We start from the raw sequence: 10,879 nt of genomic DNA, 5'->3' as shown, positions 1-10,879 counted from the left end.
TTTGCAGAATAAATCAGTCACCTCCTTGATTGTGCATAATTGTTTATTCATTTCAACAGACTAGTTATGTTCACTAGCCCTATTAACTTGCCCAAACTTAAAGGTGAATATAGAACCCTCAAAACAAAACACATTTTCCATCCACTTTTCTTCAGGTCTCACAAGCATTCTTTAAATGCCAGCAAATCACTAACTCCACACATTTTCAACACTGAAATTAAACTTGGGGAGTGATGTTAAAAGTTATTAATTATTCTACAGAAGATGACAGAGGAGAAACTGAATGAGAAGAAAGTGTATTTATGGTTTAACCTGGCAGAATATACTGCAGATCTGTTCAAATAACAGATCTAATCTCTTTAATAATACAATACTGTGTTTTCACTTCCTCACAATGGTATTAAGATCATTATGTATTTGTGTTGTTGTTACAAAATAACAGGGCATAGATCTCAAAGCAGCAATCCTCAAAATGTATCCTCTTGAAGGCTGATGAAGTGCAGGCCCAAATTATTATGTGTGATACAAAACTGGGGGAAAAAATCTAAGTGTTTTTCTATTGTAAGGTGAAGGTCCAGATTTATAATGTCTGAGCACTGAGTATCCTGGAAAGATTCAAAGGTGCAACGTACCTGCAGCTGGCTGACTGCTACTGTAATATAAAGCACCCTAGAATTATCTTATCCATATTACTCGTGGGTCCCAGATGCAATGCTCAGGGTGATTTTCATGAAAGTTGTTCATACAGCAACTACTGTTATGCAAGTCAGGTGTCTGGAAGCCAAGAAAAGCCTGAAGCACACATAGTATGAGAGCCAGCAGCTTGTTATATTCCTTGCTTTGCTTAGCATCTGAACTAAATGTTACCCATATGGCTTTCAGTGTGGCAGGTTGTTACTGCAAAGCCCTGACCTAGTTGTACAACAAAAAAATTAATGCAAATCAAACTAATGGCATGACACCCGAACGGTGGATCAAGCCGATGTAACAATGACTAAAGCAGCATGAACTTTGGCAACATACTAAAACCTATTTCTATAGCTTATAGTTCCAAGAAAGATCTGCATGGAGGTAAAAACACAAGCAGTGGAAAGATCAACTCAAGAACCAATAAGATTAAATGAACTTCAGTGTTGTCTACTTTGTGTGAACCATGGATGTGCTGAACAAAAGTTTCTGCTTTTTCTTCTTCTTCTTTCCTCCTCTCTCATCTGAAAGAGAAGAAACGGATGAGTGCAAGTCCAAGAACACACACATTGACTTTAGACCCCCCCTGATAAAAAAAAAAAAAAAAAATTCAAACTTGATGCAGTTAATTTATAGATGCCAGACCTGGGTCAACCACAGGTTGTGGAGGAGAAGCTGGACCATTGTCCAGCTGCAGAAGTGCCTTCTCAAAGGCCTGGCTGAAGGAGTTCTGGAAGCTGGGCACGGGGACACGGTCCGACCCGTCACTCTCTCCATCACTGTCGGCTGCTGGGGGAGCTAGGTGCTTATCTACATGTCACAAGACACAATACTGACTTCAATAAGCCTTCAGGGAGTTACACTGGTTAACAGCCATAAAGAGAGATTTTACAGGAAATACACAATAATACACAAAGCTCCAATAATCTCCCCCACACACTTATCAGTAAATGCTACTTGTATCAACAGACACAAGTACACAAGCAATGCCAGTATATAGCGATCCATGAATATAGAAATGTTTGTAATAATAGCCGGTCTATGTAAGGTCTAGAAATGATAGTGACCTATTATTTGGCTCCTGGTTTAAGTAGTGTCAACCTGTTAAGCTGACACTGTTGCCGTTATTTTGATGGCTCCAGTGAATTTTCTTCTGACTGCTGCACCTATCAAAAGCCAGCCTCCAGTATTATGTATTAGTATGTATATTTCTACATTTTTTAAACTGTTTTTGTACATTAACCTAATTCATGCAGGTATTAGAATGTCAACATAAAATATCCACTCATTAGCTCTACAACTCCTTACTCTTTGACCCTTGACCTTTCGATTTTGAAATGAGGTGATGCTAGAATAAAATTTAAACTAACCATAAACATTTGTAATTACTGCGTATTTCCTAGTCCATACTAAATCTAGTCTTTTGCTGGGTGCATTATGATATCAAATTTCCAAGTTACTTTGTGAAAACCTCAAACTGTGTGATGCCTATCAGCACTTTACAAGCCACCACATTGGCAATCTTGCACTACCTTTCTTTGGAGTGATCCTGGGCCCAGCATCAACTCTGGCTTTCCCATCTCTTAGCATCTATACAGGACACAGTCAGGGTCACACCATGTCATGTATATTATGTGCTTACGACAGTAGCACTTCAATTATGTTAGGCATGACCTTTATGACAAGGGCAGTTTCAATCAATAATTAATGTGTGTGTTTGCCATACACACCTGTGCAAAGGACATGCAGTGGGAGTCGTCCTCCACACTACCCACAATGGGGGAAGGGCTTTGCCCATTGAGACTCGGGAATCTCATCCCATCTAAGACAGTGGAAGAAATGCTCAATTCATATCTCTCATCGTGAGCCATAAACAGCCGGCTTACGATGAGAGTGAAAATATGGCACAATAAATTGCGAAAGCAGCAGCTGCTCTTACCAGCGGAAGGACTGCTGCTGAGAGGTGAAGGAGGGGCAAAAGTGAAGTCAGGCTGGATCGGTGGACTGCTGTTGTGAGGTGGAGAGCCAAATGCTGGGAAATGCTGAAGGTTCTCTAGTCCGATATGCACCTCAGGATCTGAGGGGACACATAAGTGCAGGCATATTGTTAGGGAGAGGTGGATTTTTGTATATTTTTCTGAAAATCATTTTCAGCTGGTGTTGTGAACTGCTCAGTTGTACTTACATTTACCCTGCTTCTTGTTCTCCTCGATTTCAATTCGCCTCTCTCTGCGCTTCTCGTCCCTCGCTTTCTTCTGCCTCAGACGCTTTCTTTTCTCCAAGTCGTCTAAAAGTTTGGGGAAATATTTACTATAAAATCTCTCTTGCCGTAAAATGTAAATTCACATCCTGAAAACAGGAAAACTGTTCTAACCTGCAAATGTGTCCAGAGTTTCTTTGGAGAGGACTGGTGGCTGTAGGGCTAACTCACATATACTGAACTCACATGTGAGTGGCAGATGAGCCAGGTAGCGATGCCGACGACGGATCTCCTGCAACAAAAGCATACAGGAGAAATCTGTCAAAGAAATAATTGTGTGTTTGCTATTGTCGAAGAAGTTAAGTTTAGAATTTAGCAGTTTTGGAAATAAAAAATAACAACATAAAAAAGCTTAAGTTTAAACTACACTTATTAGTGTCAAAACCTATCAAGGTCTGTGCTATAATGGCTACACTAAAGCTGTCTTAACAGTATGTGATTTGTGTTTCCTTGTTTGCTGACCTCAGTGACTGTGTGTCCCACTATCTCCACTACTGTGGCAGTGATTGAGTCAGGACTGGCCTCCAAGCTGCCGTATTCACGCAACAGACAGCGTACATTCACAGGATGCAGGAACATCTGCTGGCAGTCGTCAGCTGGAGGGAGAAACATGAGGGATTTGAGTCAACACTGAAACATAAACGTGAGGGAAGAAGAAACAACAGCCCACAACAGCCAAGACAAACAGGCTTCCTGCACTTTGTAATGGTCAGACTCGAGGATGTCCTTCATTGTTTCTATGATGTGAACATATGTTCCAGCTGTGTTTAAAGTATGTTTATGTTACTCGATTCTAAGTAACATGAACATAAGAAAAGAAAAAAAAGGGGGAAAATAAGGGGGGAAAAAAGAAAAAAGAAAAAAAAAAAACCCCACACAAACAGGATCTGCCCCATGTCCTGTTTTAGTCAGATTCAACTACCAGTTGGTGCTTATGTAATAAGGAAGTTTGCAGTTTCGTCAAAGTAACATTTCCCTCACAGCAGCCAGGCTTGACCCAATTTGAAAATCAGCTTTAACAAGTTTTGCTGGGCATGGGAAACCTCACATGGATAAGGTCGGAGTGCAGAGAATTACCCACCTTGGTAGAAATAGTAGTAGGGTCCATGCACCACACTGGCTGAGGGACGGCCTGGCTGTACCTGCTCGGCTGGGCTCTCCTCCTCAAGCTGGGGCTCTTGGGCTGCATCCATTATAGCCTCAGGAGGCTCTTCCAGCACACTCTCCAGAATGCCTTCAGGGAACCCTGGCAGCTCTTCTGAGAGCTCCACCACCTCGTCATCAAATGCAGAGGAGTACTGCAGCACAGGCTAGGAAGGAAAAAAAAAAAGACAGGTATACCATATAAAAGTAAATGTTAGTATGGGGAAGAACAAGCAAGTAAAATAATTTGATCCCATCACCTATAGATACAATACAGACAAAAAAAAAAAGTGAGAAAAAAAAAGGTGCATTTTAGTCTCACCTTGGCACTGGTGACGTTAGTTACCACTTCCTCCACAGGAGGAGGAGGATCTTCAAGAGTCAGAGAGGACAAGTCAATGCTGTCTACTGCATTTGCCTTCTGCTGCTTCTGCAGCATTTCCTCTTGCTCCTAAAGCATACAGACACACAGTTAGACGGTTAAATGATCAGTCTACAGCAGTATATGGTTTTATTCTCTGTGATAAAGTGGGTTTCACTTGGAGACATGCAAGAAAAATACATTGATTTTACATTCATTGGCATTGCAAAAAGCCACTTGTCAGTGTTTCAGTACTTCTTTTCATGCACGCTTGATTTATGAATTTTGCATGTTCTCTTTTCATAGTGATTTTTTTTTGTTCACTATGCACTGCCTATTGCTTCACTTACTGTATGTCTACAGACATCATAATGTAATTATTAAGTGTCACAGACAGGCTTGTAGCTTTAGTTACCTGCAAAAGACAAAGAGCGCTCTGGATGAAACAGCCTTGGGCGTCCTCCTCCTGGCTAAGCTGAGCCTGCAGGACAGCCTTCTCTTCTGCCACCAGGCTCAGGACCTGCGCTGGGGAGGTCAGCAGCAGCTTGGAGTATGGGCTAAGAGACGCATCTAGAAAAAACACGTCAAACCATCCTGTCAACACATTTATTTGTCACTTGTTCAGTCCCTTGATACACACACGTATAACTCCTAAATAAGAGAAAGGGCCCTCTTCCTGTAATAAGGAGACGACAATGAAACTTTTTCTTACATAGACCAAATTGTTCTGGGATATAAAAAACACTGTGTAAAGATTGCTATTCAGTAGTATTGCTGTAAGCCATTCGTATGACAAAAACAATCGGAACAAATTAATCTCTTTCATAAACAAAGACACCCTGTTTCCCACCTTCAAAGCGAACAGGCTCCTCCACCTTCACCCACTGAGAGCTAGGCATTGCCACCAGAGCCCCTTTTTCCCTCCGCATCAGGCGCATGGTGATTATATCACCAACCGCATACTGCCTGGTCTCCATAGCAACCACACTGCAACGACATATAATTTGTTGGAAGCGTCAAGACAGCCCAGACCAAAATAAATATACCGAACTGCTTATGTGTGAAGGCTTCAGTGTTTTCCTCGTTTAGCCTTATTAAGAAATACTTCCTCCTCTCCTACTGCTGTCGTTTAATTCAGAGCTCATTTTTATTTATTTCTCATTTACCTCTTCAGGTCAGCGGTGTGCACAGCCTCATAGCAGATGGGGCACTTGGACCAGCTCTTGTCACTGAGAGAAAGGTAGTGCAGCATGCATGGCCAGCAGAAGATGTGTCCACACCGAGTGATGCGGGCTGCCAAAGGCGGGTAGAGGCAGATGGGGCAAGACGGCACCTCATGACTATAGATGCGCTGTGGACGTACACAAATATATTGTCATTATGAATATCAGTATGTAAATGAATGTGGGCTTTATTTCTTACACACTTATACTGGTAGCACAGCTCGACAGATGGCAATCACTCACCACTTGCTGTACGCAGTCCCAGTTGACCAAAGTGTCTGGATCAGTGAAGTGAGCCTTGTAGTCCTGATCATCAGTCACAACAAACTGGCAACTGAAACACACAAAGATGGGTTGACTCCCACATGTTCAGCCCCTCTATTTCATACTATTTACTGTCTGAGCAGCTGCTTACTTGGCCTGCAGAAAAAGCTCCTTGTTGAAGGGCTTGTGCTTGTGGCCCCACTTGTTTCGGCGGCCCCAGCAGGAGTGACCTCCATCTCCCACTCCACTGTTACCTCCGCGGGGTTCAAAGGTAAAGTTCAGCAGGTGGTTCAGGCTTATTTTTTTCGGTCCAGCAAACTGAGCCGGGCTAAACTCGGCCCGGCGCGTCTCTGCTACCTGGAGAGGCAGAGGTGGATAACAATCTGTAAAGTATGTTTTAACTTAAAGCTAACGCTGTGCTTCTTTTCAAAGTCTTTTGTAAACTTTAAGTTAAAAAAACTTAATTACTCACACTGATGAAATGTTTTAACAAATTAAATACAAGGCCACCCTTTAAAAATACCCACCTCCTCACGTCGTCCTCCACCTGTAACTCCATACTGTCGTCCTCCACCTCTCTGGGGGGGTCTCTTGTCAAAATTCTTGCTTTTCTGTGAATTGGTGCGGCGAGGGCCTGGGAAACTGTCGGTTTTTGGAAAGGAGGGTTCACGCTTGCGGCTGTAGCGCTTGGAGCCTCCATTATTTTTACCTTCTGAAATTGAAATAAAAATACACATTAAATAAATGAATACAAGTACTTTATATTTCAATCTAGCCTCCTGACTTTACTGATGTGTGATTTGGAGGTTGTTAACCAGAAACTGATGGAGGGCAAAAAGTAATATGAGTGACTCTGTAACCTGGGTTCCTGTAGGCATGTAAACATATCAGATCATTAGTGCTATGGGCAAAAATAAGCCGTTCTCTACAACTTCACTCCCGCTGGTGGAATGGATTTTCTTGTGAGCAAACAACATGGAAGTGGACTCCCATGTGAGAAGTAAGCTTACAGGGGACTTTTAAGATTACACATGAGGCTGAGAAATGAGATAAAATAAAACCTCGTGAGCAAATAAAGAGCTCGGTATGTAAATTAGATTGCTGTGTGAGATAGGCAGGTAAATTATACAACTTCATGGAGACAGAACTTTGTTTATGCAGAATTTGATTGTTGTGGTCTGTCACTGTGACTCTGCATCCATACATATGACAACTGTGGTGAGTAGCTGCAGGGCGAATGGCATTACAAATACTGCGTTGTGCGAGCATGTTAGCAACAGTTCTGACTGTTAGTGGGTCAAATGTTTTGACAGCAACGTCAGCCATACCAGATAAACAACCTCTGCGCTACTGCTAGGCCCCAGCAGGCCACGGCGCAATACGCGTGGTTAGCTGCAGACATGGTGTTTGACAACATCCAGTGACATTTATGTTGCTGACTGACAGCTTTTCACCTGTTTTGGGTTTAGATTCGCCCGGTGTTGGGCCTGTGGAGCTGGAACGGGGCGGAACCTTGGTGCTGGCGCTGCTGTTGGGGTTTTTCTCCATGTTTGTCTCCGTGCAGTGAGCGGTGCTGAGGACGAGCTCCGGGCAGAGAGCCGCCGAGCTCTCTAGCATCAAACAGAAAAACGGAGGAGGAAAGCGGGCTGCAGTGAGTGCGGGTCAGGCGGCGAAGGCCCTGAATCATTTCTGTCAAACGCGGAGACCCCATCACGGCGACATCTTGTCAATAAAACAAACCCGAGAAAAAAAAAGAGACACGATTTCGGCGTCTCAAGTTATGGAGGCTGTTGGAAGAGAGGACGAAAGCTCGCCACGCGGGGCCAAGACCCCCAAATTTTGGTTTTTTTTTTCGTTAAGGAAAACAATATGCCCTTTTCAAGGCGATAAATGTTTTCCAAAGGCTGGAAAACGTATAAATCGAAAGATTTTGATCAAAAAATATATCCGTTACAACGAGCTTGCACTAATGGCGACGGGTCGCCAGACAGGAACCTGAGAGACCCGGATGTTTCTTGTACTGCCTGCAAATCTGTTTAGTACTGACGGCCAGTTAAGCATTATGGGAAACGTAGTAACAGCTTTGTCAGCTATGTGGGTACAAACCAGGGTAAGTTTCAAGGTTCATGGTAATAAAATTGGTTTAGTAAAAATATTATTCTGTTAATTATTTGACTGTGGTGTTAAAGACATGTAATGGCACCATACAGACCCAATGCCAATATTGTTAAAGGTTATGCTGTATCAGCTGATATCAACAGAATGTAGATATTTGTGCATCTTCAATAAAATGTTTACCAAAAGTATACCAACAAATTTGTTAATGTTTGGATGGTCATCTTCGCATGAGTGTGTGCAGAAGTTAATTTTTTAGGGCACCACAGCAAAAAAGGATTTGAAAGTAGTGCTTTAATTTCAGCGCAAAATACAGATTAGCACAAAACACAGTATAAATACAAAATAAATTCATTAAAATATAAAAACTTTTTCTTCAGAATTAGACCATAGTCTTATTTTGCATTGTGATTGCAGTTTTATTTACGGTGAGCCTTATCCAAAACAACTAAGAGATGGTTATTCAGCATCAGCATTAGAAACAAATGTGGCCTTGCTGTGAAAGGACAATCACACTGACCATCAGGCCACCCTGCCAGCCCAAATGATTTATGTGACACAGTGTGACAAACAATGTAATGTGTCCCTCTGTGGAAGACAGGCTTACAGTCAGCCAGTTTTATTAAGCAACAAGTGCACTGAGCAGCAGCAGTAAACCATGTTTCCACACAGTTGGGTATGCATTTCTTCAAATTTCTTCACATCTTCCCTCCTATTAGTCCTGTTACAAACATAGTCAGAGCCAGACATCTAGGTAGAACAACGTGGCTGCCGCCTTTTACTGCTTATTGTGAAGTCACTCCTCTTCATCTTCTTCACTCTCTAATTCATCTTCATCTTCAAATGCTTCCTTTTTTCTTCCTGTTAGGCAGCAATTCAGAATTGCTTTGCGAACCTGTTGTTTTTCCTCTGTAAATGAAAAAAGAGAAGGAACCAGTCAAACTGTGTTTTTCTTTGTCATTCTTATATTTGGGGGTGTGTTGTGGTCTCCAGTAAACTAAAGGCTGCAATGAAAAATTCAAAATGGGTCTTAATTTAAGCTAAACGCATAAATCCGTCCTGTAAGAATCACATTCAAAACATTTAAAGTTAATATCAGGATTTTATCATTGAAGAGTATAAAAAAAACACAAGCAAAAAGATAAATAAATGGACCACTACTGAATGTAATTGCAGAGTCCAGTATAAATAATATTAGATAGGAGTCAATTAAATCCCTTACCTTCATTTTTACATTTCGGGAGCATTCGATGGAGCTGCTGAGTGTTGTATCGGATCAGAAACCTCTGACATGTTCTAATTGTTCCTGGAAAAAAAATAGTTAGTATTCAGTTAATATTTAGGATTGTTAAAAGGTATGTCTGATTCATTGTGAAACGTGTGTTGATGTTTTTCTTACCTCCCACGTGCAAACAGTTTAGAAAACATGGAATTTTCTGCCCACGAGTTTCAACACTAGTTATGAAAGGCAATGCAGACCAGAGGAGTCTGTAACACCTTCTGGGGAAGCGCAGAAATACTATTCCAGTATGAGCATTCAGATATTTCACTAAAAAGAAAGAAACAAGAAAGAAAGAAAAAAACAGATGACAAAGAGAGCTCAGTAAACACTGCAGTATCCTGAAAGTACAGTGTAATTAGTGGTTCATTTTTGGAGTCAAGACCAGTATCATCACCTAAAAGTTGAAGGGCTGGGGCAATCCTTAATATTCTCATGTTAGGGCCGACATCTAATGTGTTTGCAGGAAGCCTAGACAGAGTAATATTACTTCAGCACTAAAACTCTAGTAATTTCTCCTACAAGCAGCGGTGGACATTTACTGAAATAATGTACTTGTACACATATACTACCCCTACTTCACCAAATTTCACTAGCAAATATTACACATTTTAGTCAAATACATCTATTTCAAAGCTATTTTTGCTACATTTTCTTTACTTCGCTGATTAAAATTTTACATATAAAACATGATCAATATTAGTTTATAAATTATGTAAATTGTCGAGCGACAATTGACAACATACAAATGTCTTCGACACGTTAATGCAGCAGTGTCAATAATCCAATTCAGTAAAAAGTGAAAAACAATAGCACAGAGTTCAGGAGCATTCCGCTGCATGAGTAGTTTTGACAGTTTATGTACATTTTCTGATTATAAATGTGTACTTTCAATTTGAGTTCAGGATCTTTACATGGAAGGGGGTATTTTTTGGATTGTGATTTTTCTTTATTACCTTATAAAGGCATTTAAATACTCATTGCACCACTGCTTACCACAGAATCTGATGCTGCAGAGAGCTGCCCCATAGTCGCCGTGTGTGCGGGCCACAGCTGCCTTCACTGCCGCCGCAATAGCGCGGTCATCCAGCAGCAACAGACAGCTCCGGTCTGACACATTGATTTCGCACAGTAAATACCTGCCGAGAGAAGAGGTGCCATCAGAAGTTAGCCGTGACCACACAAAATGTGGGCAAATAGTACACGAGGAGCACATTTTTACCTGGACTTCACCCGCACCATCGCGGTCCCTCTCTTCTTCCGCTGGAACTTCCGCCAACAAAACTATCTGCTACCCGGAGAGTTGCAGTAGCGCCACACGCTGGACGTTAATAGCGACGCTTGATGCTTTGGACGCGATACACGAATTTGTAACGGTCTATTCTCCAACAGATCAAGACTGTTTTCTCAACGGCAAGCAAAAACACTGAAGGTTAATATCATCCCACAAACAGAAAGAATGGCTGATTAGAGAATGTAGAAAACGGTAAAATGGTCTGATTTGACGCACAGCATTCTTGTAACACATTGGAGGTAACACAATACGC

The 10,879-nt window shown here is 41.7% G+C and overlaps 2 protein-coding genes across 2 annotated transcripts; both read right to left on the bottom strand.

Annotated features, from left to right (window-relative positions):
• Positions 1–25: 25 nt before the first annotated feature.
• Positions 26–7,967, bottom strand: rnf10 (ring finger protein 10). The gene is made up of 17 exons (XM_040155950.1): positions 7,393–7,967; positions 6,466–6,650; positions 6,090–6,295; positions 5,918–6,008; positions 5,618–5,802; positions 5,302–5,438; positions 4,867–5,021; positions 4,413–4,541; positions 4,029–4,257; positions 3,410–3,543; positions 3,062–3,179; positions 2,873–2,974; positions 2,627–2,764; positions 2,418–2,509; positions 2,220–2,277; positions 1,333–1,497; positions 26–1,211 (listed from the first exon to the last, which is right to left on the bottom strand). The coding sequence occupies exons 1-17, from the start codon at positions 7,553–7,555 to the stop codon at positions 1,138–1,140; spliced, it is 2,361 nt and encodes a 786-aa protein (XP_040011884.1). The 5' UTR covers positions 7,556–7,967; the 3' UTR covers positions 26–1,137.
• A 689-nt stretch (positions 7,968–8,656) lies between these two features.
• On the bottom strand, positions 8,657–10,861 carry pop5 (POP5 homolog, ribonuclease P/MRP subunit). Its single transcript, XM_040154614.1, has 5 exons — positions 10,555–10,861; positions 10,329–10,471; positions 9,453–9,602; positions 9,276–9,359; positions 8,657–8,962 (listed from the first exon to the last, which is right to left on the bottom strand). The coding sequence occupies exons 1-5, from the start codon at positions 10,572–10,574 to the stop codon at positions 8,850–8,852; spliced, it is 510 nt and encodes a 169-aa protein (XP_040010548.1). The 5' UTR covers positions 10,575–10,861; the 3' UTR covers positions 8,657–8,849.
• Between the last annotated feature and the right edge of the window lie 18 nt (positions 10,862–10,879).

The sequence above is a fragment of the Xiphias gladius genome, chromosome 19 (genome assembly GCF_016859285.1).
Source record: "Xiphias gladius isolate SHS-SW01 ecotype Sanya breed wild chromosome 19, ASM1685928v1, whole genome shotgun sequence".
Lineage (NCBI taxonomy): Eukaryota > Metazoa > Chordata > Actinopteri > Istiophoriformes > Xiphiidae > Xiphias > Xiphias gladius.
The sequence above is the reverse complement of the archived record's forward strand: the minus strand, read 5'-3'. Positions and strand labels throughout refer to the sequence as shown.

Bases quoted from the DNA above. Each gene is read 5' to 3' on its own strand.
- rnf10 (XM_040155950.1), bottom strand. From the start codon at position 7,555: ATGCTAGAGAGCTCGGCGGCTCTCTGCCCGGAGCTCGTCCTCAGCACC. The intron at 2,278-2,417 runs GTGTGTATGGCA...TGTCCTGTATAG, and splicing joins ACTGCATGTCCTTTGCACAG to ATGCTAAGAGATGGGAAAGC. The intron at 1,212-1,332 runs GTCTGGCATCTA...CTTCTCTTTCAG, and splicing joins ACAACCTGTGGTTGACCCAG to ATGAGAGAGGAGGAAAGAAG.
- pop5 (XM_040154614.1), bottom strand. From the start codon at position 10,574: ATGGTGCGGGTGAAGTCCAG. The intron at 10,472-10,554 runs GTAAAAATGTGC...TTCTCTCGGCAG, and splicing joins ATGGTGCGGGTGAAGTCCAG to GTATTTACTGTGCGAAATCA. The intron at 9,360-9,452 runs GTAAGAAAAACA...TTTTTTTTCCAG, and splicing joins AAACTGTTTGCACGTGGGAG to GAACAATTAGAACATGTCAG.